The sequence below is a fragment of the Python bivittatus genome, unplaced genomic scaffold (assembly GCF_059951505.1).
Source record: "Python bivittatus isolate LINGU-HERP-01145 unplaced genomic scaffold, Pbiv_v1 ctg000700_np1212, whole genome shotgun sequence".
Classification (NCBI taxonomy): domain Eukaryota; kingdom Metazoa; phylum Chordata; class Lepidosauria; order Squamata; family Pythonidae; genus Python; species Python bivittatus.
In genome coordinates this window covers 50603585-50624282 of record NW_028277098.1, presented here as the reverse complement: position 1 = coordinate 50624282, position 20698 = coordinate 50603585, and the positions used below count along the sequence as shown (strand labels likewise).

The window sequence follows — 20698 nt, the reverse complement described above, 5'->3', positions numbered from 1 at the left end:
GTATGATCAAGTCTCCTGTCAAAACACACTTTGTAGGACAGCATTCCTTTTCACAGCCACCACAGTAAATATATATTTTCAAGCTCCTTCTTCTGTTTACAGATATGCCAATCTTCCGTGTAAACTCCCTTGCCAATGTAGTAGTAGTAACTTTTGCTTTAACTGTTCCTGCATTCCTTCTTCAAGGTTTTCTACACATTCCTCTACATTACTAGGACTATGAAGTACATCAAAGGTAAAAAAGAGTTTTGAAGTATGCAGAGGTGCAAGTGTATATCTTTAACTCTGTAAAGTAAACACACCTTTTTCACAGCTTTGCATGGCAGCTGTGTAGGGTGACTGTATGACTCTAGGAAAAGATGTAGCTGTTTTAAAGAGTTGTAAACAGATGTTATGTGTTTGCAATCCAAAGTAGCTTCTTGCCTTTGAAAACAAATTGCTGCACAACCCTAATTATTACTAAACAGTCATAATTACATTGTATAAGAGAGCCAGTTTGGTGTAATGGTTAATGCATCAGGCTAGAAACTGGGAGACCATGAGTTCTAGTCCTGCCTTAGGCATGAAGCCAACTGGATGACCTTGAGCTATTCACTTTCTCTCAGCCTTAGGAAGCAGGCAATGGCCCCTTCTGAAACCTTGCCAAGAAAACTTCAGGGACTTGTCCAAGGCAATCACCAGGAGTCAAAAACTGACTCAAAGGCACAAAAAAGAACATTGTATAAAGTTCCTTTGAAATCAGTGCATGTCTGTTAGGGAGGAATCAGAACTGGTATGTGGACTGTTGTTAGAACATGGAAGGGCTACAGTTTTCTTAGCACTGCTCTTGCAAGAACTTGCTCATTTGACTGGGGGAAATGGCAACTGTGGACTGAAACTGGATACCATATCTGTGTTCAAGTCATTTTATGAATATTGTATGTTTTGCATAAGCATGGCAACATCTTCACTTAATTAAATAACCCAGGAATCGTTCTTTGTCTTGAAATCCTCAAGACTCACAAAGGCTTCTTGAGACATGCTGTTATTTGCTGATCTCCCTTTGATGCCCTCAGAGTTTCAGTGGTCCTTATTTTATGACTAGTTCTTAACAACCTCCTGTTGGTCTCCTGCTGATGAGACTTTCCCTCATGTCCATCTTGCCAGGACAATGTTTGAAGAGTTAATCAAAGAAAAAAGGCCCATTGGGAGAAAGGAATCTTGTGGTAGGAAGCAAGTCGGACGTGAGGGTTATGAATAGGAATTCACAGTAAGAATTGTAAGCAGAAAATGTAGAATTGCCAAATGTAGTCTCACTGCCAATGTGGTATATTGGTTAAAGTGTTTAAGTCCATTCCCAGCTATGGAAGTTCACTGGCTGACTTTGGGCCGGTGACTGTCTCTCAACCCAACCTTCTTCATAAGGCTGCGTGGAGGAAAAAAGCAGAGGAAAGAGTGCTATGTATGCCATGTTGAGCTCCTAAAGGAAGGTGGGATATAAATCAAATAAATATTTATCTGAATCACTTCAGCTTAGACAGTGACATGAGGAATTCAAAAAAATTCCAGATAAAATTTTCGCCTTAATTTACTGTCTCTGACAATGACAAGTGAAATTCCTTCAGATTTATAGTCTTTTAGTGTTGTGGGAATATATATAAGGTCTTCACAGCTTTGTGAACCGGCTGTAGGATATAAAAGTAAGACTTCTAATAGATGTTCAAAAATATCAGCGACCATCAAGCTTCTGAACTGTCATAAAAGGACAGTACAGTGCAGGTTAGAAACACAAGTGAATCAACCTGTCTTATAGAGACCAACTCAGAACTGGAAAAGTCTCCAAAGTGTCTGAATGATAGGTAAAGGAATAATGCTGTGAATGCTTACCCATTTAAAGTAAAAGCAAGGACAATTCTAAGATAAAACGTTATTCCATATTATGGAAACTTTCAAACATCTCCTAATTCCAGTTTAAAATTATCAAATACAGAAAGAACATTGTTCTTTGTTTCTGAAAGCTCTATAATGCAGTTAGACTCCTAGCTTTTTAGTGTTTTAGACTGATAATAACCCTTCCTACACATATACATTACTTATATGCTGCTTCAGTCAATCAAAGCTAAGTGGCATACAAGTCCATTAACAGTACAAACATAATTAAACGTGTATTTAAAAAATGCAAACTATATAATCAATACAACAATCCTATTCCCAGTATGCGTTACTCATCCCAGATAACACACATTCTTCTCAGCTCCTCTGTCCCCAAGTGCTTTCCACAACAGCCAAGTTTTAGCTAGCTTCCTAAAAATTAAAAGAGAGCATGGTGCTATCACTTCAGGGGTAAATTATTCTACAGGAGAGGGGTCCCAGCAGAGAATGTTCACCTCCAGATTCCCTCCTGCTGCATTTCATGGTGGTAGTTGGGGATTTTCTGCCTGCACATCTTGGGTGAGCAGATTTTACTTAAGAGTATATGATCCCGTGGTTAACCGTAAGTCCTCTGACTTTCTGGAAGGATAATCTTTTATGGAACAGTTTTGATTCTTGAGTGGTAAGTGGCAATACTCAAACTTAAATAGTTCACCTCAATTAAAAATAAATTATACCAACAAGTTTTAGAGAAAGTTGGGATATAAGTTTATTGAATCCTAAGGGCTAGCAAAAATATATATATTGACTTACTTCAGATGGCTGATGCTATATTTTTGTATTCATGTATCAATTCCATGTATGTCATATATATAATGTATAATAAGTTCCTCTTAACTCATATATTAACATTAAAAATCCATACTCTTTCCCAAAAATCTGGCGAAGTTTTTCCAAAGTCCCATGAACTTCAGAAATCACACATATTGGCTTGGCACACATATCACAAAACACAGTCAGTTTTGTTTGGTTTTTGCTAATTTTGTGAACTCATCCAATTGTGGTTTGTTCAGTAAGCCTTAGTTAAACCATGGCTTATATGGTATGAACCCAGTTATTTTTTGTATCAGGCCTGGTCATTCCAAAATGTCCCATTTTATTCCAGTCATACATATGTGCATTCTAACTCTGATCTGGCCCTTTTCCCAGGAATACATTTTTGCCAAATGAATGTGCCCCTTCAGAGAACCTGCTGAGGCCCCTACCAATTAGCAACAGATCTCTCCTTTATTAGCCACTAAAATAATATTTCCCATCCTGAAAAGAGTTGTAAGCCAATAAATAGCTCAATCAGAGAGCGAGACAAAGCCAGGGAGATCACCACACAGAGTCCAATGTATCAGGAATCTATTGAGGCTACCATAACAAATGGCCACCGCTTGTTTTTTCCACAGCAAGGCTTCACTCTGTGTTGTCCAGTTTTGTGGAGACATTTTTCCAGCCCTTTTCCATACTTATTTTTCCAAAAACTCCAGGTCCTTTGTATTTTCTTCGCTTGTTAGCACTACTGTAATAAAGCAATCAAAGTGCAATAAGCCAAACATAACCCAGAAGCAGTGGCAGGCATTTTTAGATATCTTTTTTAAGAAAAAAAATAAAAGTAATTAATGTTTGCTTATTATGCACTTTAAAGCTTGGCAGCGTGATGTGATCAGAGAGGGGCAGGGAGAAAAAAGAGAGCCGCCCCTTTGGTCCCCCAGTTACCCATCTCCCTCCCCCCGTTTCGCTCTTCTCTCTCTTCATTAGTGGGCACAGCTGTGCATCTGGCCAATTACTTGAAAATAATAAGTACATTTTGCAGTAAATTAAATATTAATTAGTGCTTGGTGGATTGTTGCTTCTTTCTGAATGGGGGTGGGGGTGCCAGAAAAAAGGTAAGGGGGAAAAGGGAGAATGCCTGAGCTGTCTTGCTTCTGCTGGCATGTTGATAACACAAAGGTGGAAAAAATGACCGGTGATGGGCTACTTCCAGTTAAGGCTAGATTAAGAATGTTTATTTATTTATTTTAATTGCTCCTTGGATGGCTGCTGTCATGGCTTGGTTGCTTCTCAAGCAGAGAATGTTCTTCTTTTTAACTGGCAACATCCAGAGTCATCAGGAGCTTCATTGCTTCCCCTCCCATCTCTCTTGCTGCTTTTACTGGCTGCTATATCTCAGTCCCACTGCCAGTTTCTTGTGATGCTGCAGAAGTGCCAAGAACCCTCAGCATCAGAAAGAATGGCACCACACGGGCCAGAGGGACGGTGGCACCTGGAGAGCAGCAGCTCTGCAAAATTGGCAGCTCCTCATTGTTGAAGATTGGACAGGGTACACAAGCAAGTTAACTTACAACTGACTTCATCTAGGAACTTAAATGCAAATTCCTCTCTCAGTTAAATGGGATTGGAAATGAAGACAAAGAGTATAGTTCAGCCAGAGTTGAGCATTTTAAGTTTCCTGGATTCAAGACATTGTAGGAGGAAAGCCATGTTAGTCTATGGTAGCAAAACATCAGAGGGTGTCTGGTAGCACCTTTTGTGACTAACAAATTTTATTAAAACTGCAGCTCACAAAAGCTTATGCCTTTTGATAAAATAGGTTAGTTGGAAAAGTGTTACCAGACACCTCCTGGATTCAATAGGAAAGTTAAGCATATGCTGAACAAGCTTTGATAGGAGTCAGTGGGATTTAAGAGGCACCACACCTTGTTTTTAACATGCCCAGTCAGTCTTCTCTGAATTTTCATTAATCTTCCTGGCTGATAAATACATTCATGATAGAAACCAAGACTGACCATAGCAAAAATACTGTGTAAAAGAAAAATGAAGCCGGACCTTCCCTGCTTTTATTCTCTTTCCCTTCCCATTTAAACACATGAAAGAAATATTCCTCTGAGTAAATGGAGAAAGGCTGGCTTTCAGCTTGCACTCTATTAACAGACCTTTGAATGGACATGATACAATGATTCAGAGGATGGCTATTCCAATTAAAACCTAGTTAGGCATTTTTCAAATATGTACCTAGTTTCACAATCTCCAAGCTGAGTTAATGTTATGTCTTGTTTATGTCCAGGTGCCAGTGAAAGCACAGCTGGCCAATGTGAGCTTTCAGGTTTTCAGTGTGTATCTTTTGTACTGGCAATCATTTATTTGTGTTTCATCTTGTGCAGGCTCTCCTTCCCTGCTGAGAAGTATGTAACGCCAGGGGCTCTTTGAAAACCTCTTCCTATGGGGAGCCACCAGCATCTTCTTTAAACATCTGCCTTTTTCAAAACACTCTTTTGCATCTGAATTTTTTATGTTTGCTATCACGAGAGAGTATTTGCATGTCTGCATGGCATTTCTTCTCAAAAGTATTATCACATATTTGTAAATAGATGTTGTAACTAGATCTTGTAAAATTACTATATATGCCATCGTCTTTAAAATGGGTGTCTGCCTAGAAATGCGTTTTTCATTACCGTTCCTTTCACTGATGCAGTATGATCAGCACATAATGTATTGTAAATGTTAATTAGAAAAATAACCTTCATTACAGTAGATGCATGTGTGTGTAAAAGAGAGAGAAGACCTACATTATACTACAATGACTGCAGGGAAATCCAGTGTGTTTGATACAGGAGCTGTGTTATGGAAATAGCTGAATATAAAGAGCAAGTTTCCAGTGTATTGTTTCCAAAGAGTATTTACTTGGAAGAGAATGAAGGGATCCATGCAGGAACACAATTAAAATGGTGGTTAAGTAGCTTCTCTGCCCCGGAAACTTAAGTGAGAAAATGATTGTGTATCAGTTTTATTTATATCTATAAAGTCCTTAGCTGTGTGGGTTTTTTCCTTTTCTCTAGATCTCTGGTGCATTTTTAGGTGTTACACTTCAGGGCACTTTCAAACCACTGGCACTTCTACTTCCCAGACCAGTGTTTTTCAACCTGAGCCAGCTTGGGAAGTCCACATACCATAGAGTTGTTCAGATTGAGAAACACTGTTCCAGTCCCTCACAAAGCAGTTTGAAATCAACTGTCAATTTTATCAGTATTTGCAATTCTCTGCCAACATCAACATGCAGTGTTTTACACCAATAATTGTTCACCTTCCACCTCTCCAGCTGACTATCATGGGAATGCAATGTATGTGATTCGGTGTACATCCTGCCCCCTGAACTACCATCAATAGTGAAGTAACCAAACAAAATAAAATGTTATCAAGTCTACACACAGATTTTTTCAATCCTTTTTTTCTGTACTTACAACCGGAATTTCTCTGGTGGTTTACAAAAGCAAATCTGAAAAACTGCAATGAAGGGAAGCTATCAGGGGAAGGTAGATAGCACGAAATATAAATGAAACCATTGAACCCCCCTCCCCAAATCTTCCACTGCTCTTGGCACCTCTTCTCTATTATATTAAAAAGCCTCTGTGACTTGTGAAGGTGGCATGATAGCATGCCAATAATTTTGCAGTTAGGTAGTATTCTTTGTAGCTCTGACTCTGGTTGCATGATGCTGTGATGCCTGAGTTGGCGACTGATGGGACAAGTAAAAGGATGGTAAGTTCTGAACAGTGTATATCTGAAAAGACAAGCTCAGGAACAAAACACCGAACTTCTGGGGGGGTAAAGGCAGGGCAGGGCAGAGCATTTTAATTGTGTATAGACAAGAATTCTCCCCCTTGGCAATGTGGACCACTCACAAGGGCTGCAAAATTGCAGCAGGAGCTTTTTAAAAATGTTGCAATTCAGGGAAAACCATTTTTTTCTGAGTTTCTAATAAACCCGAGTAGACTCTGAAAGAAATCATTTCAGCTCCCCAAAATACATACTATCATGAGAATGATCAGGGCCAGAGCCAATCTTGAAGTGATGCTATAGTTCTGTATGAATATGCCCCAAGCCGTGTTATTAGTTTGGGGAAGGCCATTCCAAGCTTTCACTGGGTTCTAAGTGTTCATTTTCTGCTTGTTTGGTTGAATAAAACACCTTCAATGACATTTCAGGAAATTAATGATATATCAAAACAAGAAGAATTATAAAAAAGGGTGGTTATGGATGTGTTGTTAGGACTCCATGTGTATGCTTATGTGTGTACAGAAATACTCATTTTGATGTCAACAGGCCAGTTGAAGATAGTATATACAAATAAAGTGTGTGCATACATTTTGAATAGACACAATGCATAACCCTTATATTTCCCACAATGTAGTATGATGTTGGTAGAATAAAGTTTCTGGATCATTTTGAAGTGTTCAAGTATTCAATTTAAAACAGATAAACAGTCAATATGATCAAATTGTGTGAATGCTGGAGTAGAAGTGAGATGCAAATTCAAATCAGTGGGTGACCTTGGGCCAAGTACTGTCAACATAAGCTATGTCCATCTCTTTTGCTGAAAGAATAAAGTGACAGTGGACAATAATATTCACTCTCCATAATTCTCTGGAGCTTTGCTTAAACTTCCTTCCTTCCTTCCTTCCTTCCTTCCTTCCTTCCTTCCTTCCTTCCTTCCTCCCTCCCTCCCTCCCTCCATCCATCCATCCATCCATCTCCTACTTTTGCCCTGTTTGAGAGCTCTCTGAATGCACTGAACAGTTGTTCAAGGTGAAATAAAGGCCTTTAGTTATGTTTGGTGAAAGAGGGAGCAGTGTGGCAATGTGGCCTGATCTTGTGATTAAACAAAGGGATTCAGCCAACATGTGTAAAATTAAGTGATCAAGAGTTGATTACAGAGTGCATTGATTGTGTACTGATGGATTAAACAGAGTTGTGCTCAGGATGTGATTTTCCAAGCTGGAGAGAGAGTATGGGCAATTGACGTGCCAGCCAGAAGGACCTATCTTCTCTTAAGCTGTGCATTTTCTACATTCTCTGGATAAATCTGCAGAGAGGCCTCTGGAATTATAATCGATTACCCATTTCTCAAAGTCACTTAGGGGCCCTGAGCTACAAGCTAAAGTGCCGGCGCTGCGAAGAAGCATTGGGTATGCACCGACATGAGCGGATGCCGACGAGAGAGGGATATGTGGCATTGACCCTGCCTGCTGCAAGCTGATGAATCTATTTTCTTGTAGGAAATAGTTTTGACAGTTCAATATCTGTGTTTTCAGTATGTGTGCTTTCTCCTCCTCCTTGTCACACCAAGCTCGTAGGAGGAGGGAGCAGAATGTAGCAAAGGAATGGACAAGAACCAGTTGTGGACTTTGCCCCATTGTTGCTTCAAATTATAGACCTCTCAGTATATCCCAAACTAGCTGACTGCCTTTGAAGTCAAGGGCAGCATCTGCCTATACCGATGTATTGATGGAACAAAGTGAACTGTTCCTTATGCTGCTGTAATCTTCCTGGGGGATGGAAGTTGGCTCCCACGTGTCCTACCAGTACAGTAGCAGAACTAAAATTCAAGACGCTTCTTTCTCATACTCTTCTTCTTTCCATAAACATTGCACATGAAAAACTGCTTACATACTTAATGTTGCAAATACAAAGATATTTACCTATCACAAAAGTCTACAATGCATTGCAGCTAATAGAAGGATAGAAACATGATGGGAATCACATTATGGAGACTGGCAGGCATTTTTCTGTAAGCATCACATTCTGTTGATAATATTTGCACAAATTCAGATCTGTAACCTATCCTCCTCCTCTGTAGCTTTCATGAATATCCCATATGGGTTATACATTTCCATGAAAATTTATTTGGGAACTGTTTACAACTGAGAAAATTATAGGCAGAGATTCTGTCCCATCCTTTCTGTTCATGCTTAAGGAATATGGATGCTACCTTTCTCAGTGTCTGTTGGACCACAGAGAAAGAAACAGCATTCAAAGACCTCTCTCTCTCTCAGTTGTTCTGAGTTGAGCATTCGGTCTCTATATTTTTATTTTCTACAAGTTTTGCATTTTTATTTTTTATTTATCTCCAGGCGTGTATTTGACTGTCCTTTCCTAGTTATATAGGCAATATTCATTCTAGAGTTCATTGTTGATCATTGTACCCAACACAAATTATGAGGTTTTTGTCTTAAGGCGTCTGCATTGGCCTTCTCATTCTTTTTGTGATGACATTCAGGTGTATAGCAATTCTGAGTTTGATTTATTTATCTTATGATAATTGTAAGGGCAAGATTAAGCAGGGTCAGGAGCAGAGAACCCAGGACTTTCCCATTACAGTGTACTACACAGTTGTCAATTTCTCCTCAACAGTGAGAGGCTCTCAGCCTATTAGGCCACAAGGGCAAGAGAAAAAGACATAAGATATGAACCTTGCTTCTGCTATATATGGCTAGATTCTGATACTTTGCAGAGGCTGGATTTCTTCATTAACAGCTTTTCTAGTGTCTGTAATAAAACTAGTTTATGAAGAACCTTGCCCTTGAATTTCTGCCTGCAAGATTTCTAGATCCAGTACCTCTGGGAGAAGTCCAATTATAATTGAGAGCCCAAATGGACCTTATTATGTTGTTCCACTATCAAAGAAGAATTGTCAGGTCAGTCCATGATTTATTTTATTTTTCATAGAATCATAGGGTTGGAAGAGATTTGGAGGTCATCTAGTCCAACCCCCTGCCCAGTGTAGGAATTCTCTTAGCATCACAGATAAATGGCTGCCCAATTTCATCTCAGCAACCTAAGTATTTTAATTCAAAGGGCTGAGAGTCAAATTTGTTGCTTTGCAGTTACAGGCTGCAATAAATTGGCCAGCATGTGAAACAGGATTCTGGATGAAGGAAGGGCCTTTGGTCTGATCCAGCAGGTTTCTTATTACAGTGGACAGTACATTTTGCTATTACTAGTTTTGCTGGTTAGGAGTATTATTTATGTGCAGGGATCACAGTTCATTCAGTGATTACATCAGAAAATCAAAGCAAAACAAAAAAAAACATGCTGAGAAAAACTCAAAGAACTTAGTGGAGAAAGTTAGTTAACAGAAGCTCAGTGTGTCTGACAAAATCTGAAGAATGAATATTGTTATTGAGCCTTATAATATGTCATGTTCTATAGAAAAGAATAGAATACAACATACAGTATAAGGACTGTAACAGCCACTGTGTAGGACAGACAGGCAGAAGACTAGCAGAGCACACCCATGAGCACCAACTAGCAGTCAGAAGACATGATGAAAACTCCTTAATCTCACAACACATGGACAGACTCAACCATAGTTTCAACTGGGAAATTGTTAGCATCCTAGACCAAACTAAATCCAAAAACGCTAGGGAATTCCTGGAAGCTTGGCATTCAGACAAATCAGCCATCAATAGACACACAGAGATAAACCACATTTACATAGCATTCAAAAGAAACAATAAAAAAGCTAAGAAGGAAAAGGCCAGAAGACATCCTCTCCAGCAACCAACACCCAGATAACACCAGACAAACAATCAAGCAGAAAACAATACCCTAATCAAGGAACTATCAAGGAGAAAGCCACACCTCCACCAGCACTGGCAAGGTGCTCCCTGTATATAAACAGGGAGCAAGCCCCATACCCATTAGTGCTGATGATGTTACCTAGTTGGTTAATGAAACGTCTGCGAGCAAACAACCAAGCTCAGAGAACACCAAGGACTCCACAATATGTCATATTCTAGATATATATTGCCATTTTTGTGAGCTTGCTTACTCTCAGGATTTTGAGCAAGATTGACAGTTTGACCAACTCTGGTAGCTTCTTCTTAAGATCACACCTTAGTTTAGCAATGGAAAGTTTTGAATTGCATTTCAGGGAGGAGTAGCTTTCTGTAGCAACAACCTACTAAAATCTACATACTTAACAATCCACATAGAAGCCATTAACAGTATGGCCACTTGTTTGGCATGTGTGCTATTTAGAGAAGCTGTAAAAATGAAGCATGCAATCTGTGTGGTATGTGTGTTCCTTGCTGTACTATCTGCTGTTGCTGCCACTGATCTTCATTGTGTACCATTTCTCTCTCAAATTCTAAAGAAGAGGTAACAATATAAAGTGATTATGAAGAAAGTGAACATGGGTAGATCTGGCTCTACCAATAGTTGGGGTGTGGTTGCAGAGAGATTGCTTCCAATTTTCACTCCATGAATGCTCCTGGTCAAATAGGACATTGTTGTGTGCTTTAGATTATTCTGTGATGCCCAGCTATGATTCTTATGCATCATCCGGTGCCCAACTCAACAAATCCCTTTTTAACTATTCATCTGACAGAATAAAGTCTTCCTTGAGTCAGAGTTGATCCTTGGTGATTTTAGGGCACATCCCTGCATTTTTCTTGGCAATACTACAAAATGTTTTGGTAGTACCTTCTTCTAAAATCTTTTTCTTTTGACTTTCCAGCCTGCCTATAGCCCTGGTATTGTGGAATTTCCCCATCCATGTACTAAAGAGGCCCAACCCTGTTCAGTTTCTAAGTTCTGATAAAATCAGCCCCTACAAGGATGGTCCTCCCAGATCAGTAGAACCATATTTACCCAATCAGAGGGAATTCAGGAAAGTGCTGAGAAAAGAAGCTGTTTCTTATTTCTCCTCTAGAAACATTTCTCATTACTTGGATTTTTGACTGGCTTGTGCAATGTGCTTATCAGGATCAACACAAAAGGGGGCCATGTATCTAAAGGTTATGAACTGTGGTCCATCATAACACAATCAGTTTCTTTCCTGGAAGATAGGTATGAGAACAAGAATCAAACCAGTTTCCAATCATTTGGAGTTAAGGTTAGTGCACTCAGTCTTCCTCAAAACTCTCATTTCTTATAGATAATGAAGTAACTCTTATCAACTGTCTGAGATCACAAATATGAGGTAGCCAGTATAGGATGTTTTTGTCTCATAGTTTAGGTTTGTTAACTGTTCATTCCTATTCCACTGAGATTCTGGGTGCCAATTCCCTTCACTCTTGATAGGCCAGGTGAACTTAGAAATAAATGATGAAAGATGCAAATGGTGTCTACAGTTCTTTCTTTTGGATCTATGCTACAGTGTCTTCTTCCTTTCTTCCTTCTCATCGAGAATTCATTGTCTTGTCAGCCTCTAGTTAGCTGGCGTGCGTGCGAATCATAAATTACACAGCCTGGGCCTCTACTAGGCTTTAGCACAGACAAAAAAATTGCACTCCATCACTGTGTCGCCCAGCTTTTAGCGGTATTGATCAACGCAGCCCCCCTCCCCCTTTCATTTTAACCGAGCTGGTTAAGTGCAGTATCTTATTTTGTGCTGGGACAAATGAAAAGAATATTAGCAGGGGTTGAAATATATATCTTTTTTATCTCTCTGCTACTTTTTTATTGAATCTCTCTGAGTAGGTGGCTTTCCGCAGGATGACAGCCTCCTGACAGGCCCCTCATTAGAGACTAGACAGTAATTGTGATGCATTTCCCTGCACGGCCTTTTCACTTCTTTCCCTTCCCCCCTTCCTCCTCTCTCCCTTTCTCCTGATTTGTTAAGTGATTGGATGTACAGACTCGCTCAGTTTCTTAAATTATTGCCCAGCTCAATCCATCTTGCTCTCACTGAGGATGGGCAGCTGTGGGCTCAGAATTGGGAGCTAGGGACTCCGTTTCCAGTTTTCTTGAGATGGAATATTGGGTTGGTGGAGGCCATGGAGTTGACCCTCTGAAGCAAAAGCTCAGCTCTCTGCAGTTGAATTCATCAGGTGCCAGGAATGCACGTGCTCATAATCCAAAGAAATTTGTATTATTTGTTACCTATACTAAGTATGTGTATTGGTAACTGTGGGTTATGAAAAACAGGGGTATGCCACTGAAAATGGCATCCTGGTGTGAAAATGGCATCTCTTTCTACTTCTTTGTATTTTACGTTGTGCTTTGACATGGCTACATCACTGGTTGCAAGTCAACAAATAAGTCGTTCTTGAAGTTGTCAAAAGAAACACAATATCGGGCTGCCATCTTCAGTGGTAGATCTGTGTTTCTTACAGTGTTTAGCTCCACTCTCTAACACAGTTTAAACATTACAAATGTTTTCTCAGTGCAGTCTGATCAATGTGATTCCTAACACTCTAAAAAGATACTACTCAGCTTCTGATAATGCTTTATCAGGCTAGTCTTTCTGGAAATGAGTGTGTGTGTGATTTGTTCATTGCTTGGATTATGAGGGAAACCAGAAAGCGTCTAAGTAGATGCCACAAAGTTTCACTATCTGATTCTCACCAATTAAAACCATACCATATTGTGTTGCCTAGTAGTCAGGCAAGCTACCACAAAGAGGAGGAGGAGGAAGAGCCTCTGTAAGACTTGGTAATTGAAGCACCAGGTTGTTGTTTTTTTACTGCCCGCAGACATTTTTTCTATAAACATTTAGATATACTTTGTGATATAATGTACGGCATGCCAAAGTCTGAATAATAGAGGATAATTGTAAAGGATTTTACATTAAGCAAGTATCTAAATTTTGTGACCTTGCCTCACGTTCAAACATTTTTATTTGGACTTGCACATTCAATGAAAATATTGAAACAGTATGGGAATAGCTAAATCCAGCAAGAACTCCTGTTCTTTTGCTTATTTATTGTTTTCCTGCTTTTGAGTTGACTAGACCATTCCAAAGAGGGTCTTGAAGCAGCCGGGAACTTTCACAGTACTGCATAAGTACTATAAGGAGCTGAGGGCTGAGGGAGTAGAAGGATTGAGGAAGGGCTTGAGATGGGACCTGTGAGGTTATTGAAGCCTCTCTAGGGACTCTTCTGTTGTTTATGTTATTTAACTTTGTAAAAAAAAAAATTATGAGATTGAATTTGTCAATGGACCATTGGTCAGGATGGATCATGATTCTGATGTTGAAAAAACAGGAAATTGTGCTGTGTGTTTACTTCTTCAGGGGAAGCAAATTCTAACACCTACACCAGTGTTTCACAACCTTGGGAACTTTAAGATGTGTGGACTTCAACTTCCAGAATTCCCCAGCCAGCCATGCTGGCTGGGGAATTCTGGATGTTGAAGTCCACACATCTTAAATTTCCCAAGGTTGAGAAACACTGACCTACACTGTTCTACCTTACAAAGGAGAATTTAGCTAGGCAGCTTCTGTGATGCTTTCTAACTTTATGTGTCTATATTCTAAGCTACTTAAGTTGTACAAGGTAATAATTAACTTGTTTTGACAGGTGATCTAGCTTACCCAGCTTTAAGTCAGTGAAATTTGACCATCCCCCTTTCTCTTCCTGAGCTCTTTTGGATGAATTATTTTGTCACCAGAACAAATTCTTCTTCATTGTCTTGCAATTATCTTTATTGTGAGATCAGTCCAGAGCATTATGCTCTTAGATGTGAAATGACAAACAGAGAATTATCACACACAATAAAGAGCTCAGAGAACATAGTTGAGGCAACCAAGCATTTTGTTAGCCCTTTTTTTCTTCAGTCTCTGGCTTAGTCAGAGCATGGCTTACTTGTGAGGTCTAAGAGCCTGAATAATTCCATCAATTCTCTGGGGGAAAACTCTTGGTTAACGGGTAGGATATAAATGCTTAGTATGGAAATGAAAATCGCATTATAGATGCTCCTTTACTGTCAGATGGGCTGGCCCTGGCTGACTCTCATTGAGCCGAACCAGTATTTGGGGGCTGCTCCAAAGTTAATATGGGCCTTTCCCAGTATGATTATTTTTTCAGCTGGACAGAAGGCAGCTTGTCACAACAACAGATACCTGCTATCAGCATAGAAATAACAGCGGGGGTCTATCATCAGCAGGGAAAATAACCTCCACAAAAATTTCAGAAGCTTGATTACAGGCCCCGAGGCTTTGTCAGCATTTCTATTATGTTTCTGCTGCCAGTCTCCTGAGCTGCTTGTCGGGCAACAGGTCTGAGTTGAAGGTGGGGGAGGCTGCTCATTTATTTGGGATGTTTCAGGGTAAATTATTTGGTTGGATTTGGGTAGGTCTGACACATACTTATGAAATGTGAGCCTGAGAGTGGAATTGATTTGCTTTACTATTTGGAATGCAGCCACAATTACTGAAAATTAAGGTATGTTGTCACAAAACATTGGTGATCAGATTGCTTTGATGCAAAGCACCTACAAATCAGTTTTTCTCTTGAAGCATAGTGTCCTTGTCTTGAAGCCCTGCCTTTTCCTCTGTATCTGAACACGGCACATTGTTTATTTCCTCAAACATGAGAACTACAGTGTCCACAGAGTTGCAACATTCCTTCCCAAGTCTTGATGTGACAGAAAGTGGAAAGAGACCCTGTAAATATTTGTGTCTTAAAAGCAGAGACATCCTTAGTCTTTTTTCCCTTTATTTAATAAAACAGAACAAAGAGAAAGGGAATAAAACAATAACCCAGAGAAACGACAAAAAAATTAAAATGTAATACAACAAAACAAAGCTTTATGTATAAGGGCTTCTCATAGATATACTGTATATAGATAGATTAAAAGTTTTGCGACATCCTTGTTCAAACATAATGCTAATCTACAATGTGGGTTGTTTTTTGATTTAATGTAATATTATTGGGGATCCTTCCCAAAGAAAAACCCACATGACCTACAAACTCTAGTGAACATATTCCACCGTCACACTAAATGAAGAACATTATAGCATTGTTATGTGACAGCCTGGGTACCTTAATAGTTTTTTGTTTTGTTTTGTTTTGTTTTTACAATGCTTCAGTTTGAATTATAGCCTGGTGTAAATTGATTGTGCATGTGTATGAAATCAGAGTATAATTTTCCTGCAAGCAGTTTGAGTGTGCATTTGTTCTAAGCCTAGTGCCATCCTTGGCTTGTAAGTAGTGTGCTCCCATTTGAATTTTCCATTGCTGATAATTGCTCCACACTTGAAAACTGGCTCTTCAGTGAGTTCAGAAGTGAGTCTCTTTTTTTGGGGGGGGGGGGGGAGGGAAGGGTGCTGCTCACCACTCTTTCAGTGCTGAGTTGAATCTGAAAATGTATTCCCTGGACAGGTCTCATGTGCCCTTTACAATTTTTTGCAGTAGATTTGCATGCTAAATTCTCAGAAATCATATCCCACAATAGAAATGCAAAAGTACTTGTGACCACTCAAATTCTTTTGGCATATACTGCCCACAGGGCATTGCTAGGATACCTCCTTTTATCCTTTTGCAAGAAACAGTTTTATCGTGTGGGAAATTCTGGAATCTACACAACATTTTTGGTTGGTTGCGGAAGCAAGAAGGACAAAAAGACCATTGGGGAGGGGACCTTACAAATATCCTTATTCAACCTAAATGTGTGAACATACCCAGAGGTAATTCCTGGGGAGGTGATAAAGCTGTTGAGTTCACAGGCTACTAGGAGAGAATAGCAGGTACGTTTTCCTGTTGTGCAGATCTACCAAGGGCTGATGTGTGAAGATATTTCATTTCACAGAACTGATTTTGTGATGTCTGTGTCAATGTTCTCTCCCCCTGCCCTTTTTGAACAGGAAATATTTAGTTTCAAACCCTTAGAAGGAAACATTTCTTTGGAGCCCAGGGAAGTCTGCATGCACAAGAGAGGGACGTGGCTGGCCCTTTTCATCTCTGCAGCATTAGCAAGCCAAGGCGGCAGGGGACAGACAGCAGTGCCAAGGAGGGTAAACACTGAAGACGAACCCTGCTGAGTTACAAGGGGCCAAAGGGAAAGGAAGGGCAGGCATGGAGGCCAAGCAAACACAAACACAGCTGCCCAAAAAACAAAACTTGAAAGGGACCATTTGGAGGATGCAGCCGTGGCTAAAATGGAGGGGTGTGGGAGCTCTTGGTGCAATGGTATACTCAGACTTGGCACAGATCAGGCAGTGGGCCTAGTTGCCGGGCATCCCGTTCTCAGCTGCTTTTCTCATTTTCACCAGAGCAGACATAATTTGGGGAGATGTGGAAAAGTATTCCCAATGGCTTCTTTGTGAGGTGTCTTGATGCAGAGCTGATTATGTTTTGGGTGTGGGTGACTTTTAGTACTACTGTTATTACAGCAGCCTTCTGAATGGAAGCGTTAGGGATATAATATTGAAATGGATCCTGTTTCCTCCATTGAATTAACTGCAATCTTTTCCTCTCTGTGTCACATAAATTAAGTGATCTTAAAGTCTATTTAGATCTAAGGTTGGCAAATGACAGGCATTTTAATGGGGTACTATTCCAGTTAAGAGTTCACTAATTGTAACTAGCTTTGTTTTAATAGTGCCCCCTGCTGTCCATCTGATGATCAGCATGTTGGAAATAAATGTACATTTTGGTAAAACCATAAATACTTACTTGGCTTACATTGGGTTTATTCTATTTTTAAAAGTCTTTGTGTGTGTGCATGTGTGTTTCAGTGGCAAATTGCCCCTTTTTAGGACACACATTATTTTTAAAAGCAAGAAAAACAAGATTTCCACCAGGAGAAGATGGAGCAGAAATTAATCAAAACCAAACAGAATTGAGTTATTTATGTGTGCTGTGGCAGCTCACGATTGCATCTAGTGGTGATGGATAGTGAAGCAACCCAGAGAAGCTTTTCATGCCCTAGCAGTGCTGTGGGAAGGAGACATTGAGATCGCCTTGCATGTTTATCTGTCCAGGCCTCCAGACTGCAGCAGGGATCCAGCAGGATTTCCCGTTTGCTTAAAGGCTGTGTGTTTGTTTTAGGAGGGAGAGCTCAGACACCAGCATTGTTACACGAATGGGGACTATGGTTATATATAGTAGCAGTGGGGGACTTTCTTAGGTTATTTTGGACCTTGACCACACAAAAGTGGAAAAGCTCCAAGAGGAAGCTGGGGCTGTTCACCTTCCCAGTCAAAGTGGGTGGATTGTTTCACTCTGGCTGTGATTGAAAACACTCTGGAGGGTGTGAGGGCCTCACAGAGAGCCATGCAGGATAGGCCATTTGTCTTCCTCAGATGTGTTACATACTGGCCTACTGAGTAGAGCAGGTGTGCATGGAGGGAGAGGAGGAATCTGAGTTTAGGGAGCTCTCTTTTCTCTGCTCCCCCCTTGCTTTGAAAGGGAATGCAGTGCTTGAATTACAAAAGGAAAACTGGGGAAGGTGCTTCCTCCCTGCTCCGTGCTTCACCCTGACCCAAGGTGTCTTCCTGCTTCTCCCAAGAACTCCAGTAATTCAAATCCTCTTTGCAGCTATGGGGCAGGGAAGCAGCAATCCTAGATCCTCTCTTCAATAGGAAAGCAAAAGATAGCAGGTAGGTTGACAGTAAGGGGAGAAACCTAAAACCAGGACTCTTGAATTCAAGATCCACAATATGCATGGAGGTATAACATCTTGATTGCATAATTGTTGGCAAAAAGCAGCTTATTTCCAGACTTATTTTCCTGTTACTCCTGTTAAAGCATCTTACAAAAGCTGTTTCCTCCTTTACAGCACTTCTCTTTACATCCTATTATGTCACCCAAGCAAAGTGTGTGTGCCAACATTTTCTCCCTTGGGGAAAGTCTACTCCTTTCAAAGGATTCATTTAACTGGGCTCTGCTTTTTTTGCTTGAGGCCATAAAGTGACATGTTTGGGCTTTTGATTGGAAGGCCACATTGCACACAATCTGTTTTATGGTGCATTATTGCTTCTCGTTCAGATTTAACCAATTTGATCCATATCTAATACATAAATAAATAAATAATCCAGCAGGAGCGCTCCACATTTGATGTCAGTAAGAAACTATAAAGTATTCTCCCTTCCGGACAATCCTCTGAACTGTGTTTGCAGCGCCCTCTGATGACCAGAGCAACTAACACAACAATGGAGGTGATGGAGTGGCCTTGTGGCTCTCTGTGGGTTTATAATAACATGCTTTAAAGTTAGTTGTTGTATTTGCAGGACACTGTTACTGCAACAGCTCTTGAGCAGGAAAAGTAACAGTCTGGAAGAGGCTTTTAACTGTAGGAAACTAAGCTGCTGCCTGCATATTTCAATTCTGCTATGTTAGATCAGTGATGTATTTCAGAGATGATTCAGAGTATTACAAAATTCTTTTTCATTTCCTCAGTTCAGAAGTGGGACTTTGTGATTGTGATGGGTTGATTATTTTTGTTTTGTTAGTGTTAAAGCTATGTTCTCCATTTCCATACAGGCAAGAAGAAGGCAACACTCTTTGACAGCCAGGCTCCTATCTGCCCTATTTGTCAGGTCTTGCTTCGCCCAGGTGAGCTGCAGGAGCATATGGAGCAGGAGCTGGAGAAATTAACACAGCTGAACATCAGGTAAGGACAGCAGCGTTGCTCACTGACCTGTCCTATCCCACCACAAGCATATGGAGTTTAGCCCCAAATCTGTTAAACTGGGGACCTTCCCTTTATAGCCAGCGAGGCCACTCTTACTTTATTTTCTATTCTGGTGAAGAATGTAAAACTCTTGAATGTATTGGGGATTGTTTTTCTTACTACATCACCTGTATACCCTTTTTATGAACTTACGTTCTCAACCCCAAAGATCCACCAAAGTAAGATATTCCATCTTCAGCCAACCCTGCCAGCATGCCTGTTGATGAGAATTACATATCAACTCTCCATGGCAGATATGCTTTCAGGATACGTTTGAGCTCTTATTAGTTCCATCCTGGCTTAAGCTTTGGGGATGGCATTGAAAAGTTAGAAAGTCTGTCTTTGGGAAAACAATATTGCCTGGGGGCCTTGGTCAGAAATTAATATCACTCCAGGTTCCCCTTTCATGGATTCCATATATTTATATTTATATAATTTTTATTAAATGTTTTTAAGAAAGAAGATGAAAACTAATATAAACTAATATAAAGTAAGAAAAAGAAAGAAATCAAAGAGAAAGCTGAAAGTGCAAGAAAGGGGGAAAAAGTAAAAGAAAAACAGAAAAGAAAGAAAAAAGATACAAAGTAGATTCCAATCTTCTTTACAGCAGTTATAGGTATAATTATAAATTTATCTCTTACTCTATGGTTACAACATAACTCTCTTCTTTCTATAATTTATCCAGTCTAATCATCAAAACCATAAATCATAAGTTCATTTTTTTGTTTTATACAAAAAGTCCATAAGGGGTTTCCAGTCAACAATAAATTGATTAAATAAATAAATAAATAAAATAAAATAAAATAAAATAAAATAAAATAAAAGACAACAAAAGATATTGTCTTTTCTCTGATCAAAGAAGTCAATTTGGCCATCTCAGCAAGTTCCATCATCTTCACCAACCATTCCTCCATTGTGGGTAGTGCCGAATCTTTCCATCTTTGTGCTTCTAATAATCTCGCTGCAATTACCATGTACAAAAACGGAGTGCCATGACTTTTTTCCAACTGTTTGTCCATCAATCCCAAAAGAAAGGCCTCTGTTCTCAATTGTATATTAATCTTTACAATTCTCTGGATCAGTGTGTGTATTTGAATCCAGAATTTTCTAGCTTTTTTACATGTCCACCAATCATGATAAAATGTCCCTTCTTGTTGTTCAAATTTCCAACATAAATTTGAAGTGCCCTAATACATTCTAGACAATTTCTTTGGTGACATATATCAATGGTACATCATTTTATAAAAATTCTCTTTAAGATTAGTGTAAATTTCAATCCTTTCAACCACACATTTTCCCATTGATCCATCTGTATTTTTAGCCCACTTTATCATACATTCTTTCACTTGTTCTTTTTGTTTCAAATTTCAATAAAAGTTTATACATTTTAGCAATTACATGTTCATAATTTGTACACAATTCTATTTCAAACTCAGTCTTAACAATGTTCAAAACCATAAATTCTCTTGTCTACTTTAAATCTTTCTAATAATTGTAAATAAGAGAACCATTGAGAACTATATCCCTCTGCCACCAATTCTTCTCTTCATTTTATTTTATATTCCCCTTGACAAAATTCTAGTATCTCATGGTAAGTTAGCCATTTGTGTTTGGCTATTATTTC

General features: G+C 39.5%; 1 protein-coding gene across 7 annotated transcripts in view; it reads left to right on the top strand.

Moving 5' to 3' along the window:
* Positions 1-20698, top strand: part of RNF220 (ring finger protein 220) — a 366981-nt gene that overhangs the window by 186844 nt on the left and 159439 nt on the right. For all 7 annotated transcript variants that reach the window (XM_088153606.1, XM_088153604.1, XM_088153605.1 and 4 more), the window contains one exon: positions 18885-19014. In XM_088153606.1, coding sequence (XP_088009732.1) covers positions 18885-19014 — 130 coding nt within the window. The remainder of the gene's footprint in view (positions 1-18884; positions 19015-20698) is intronic.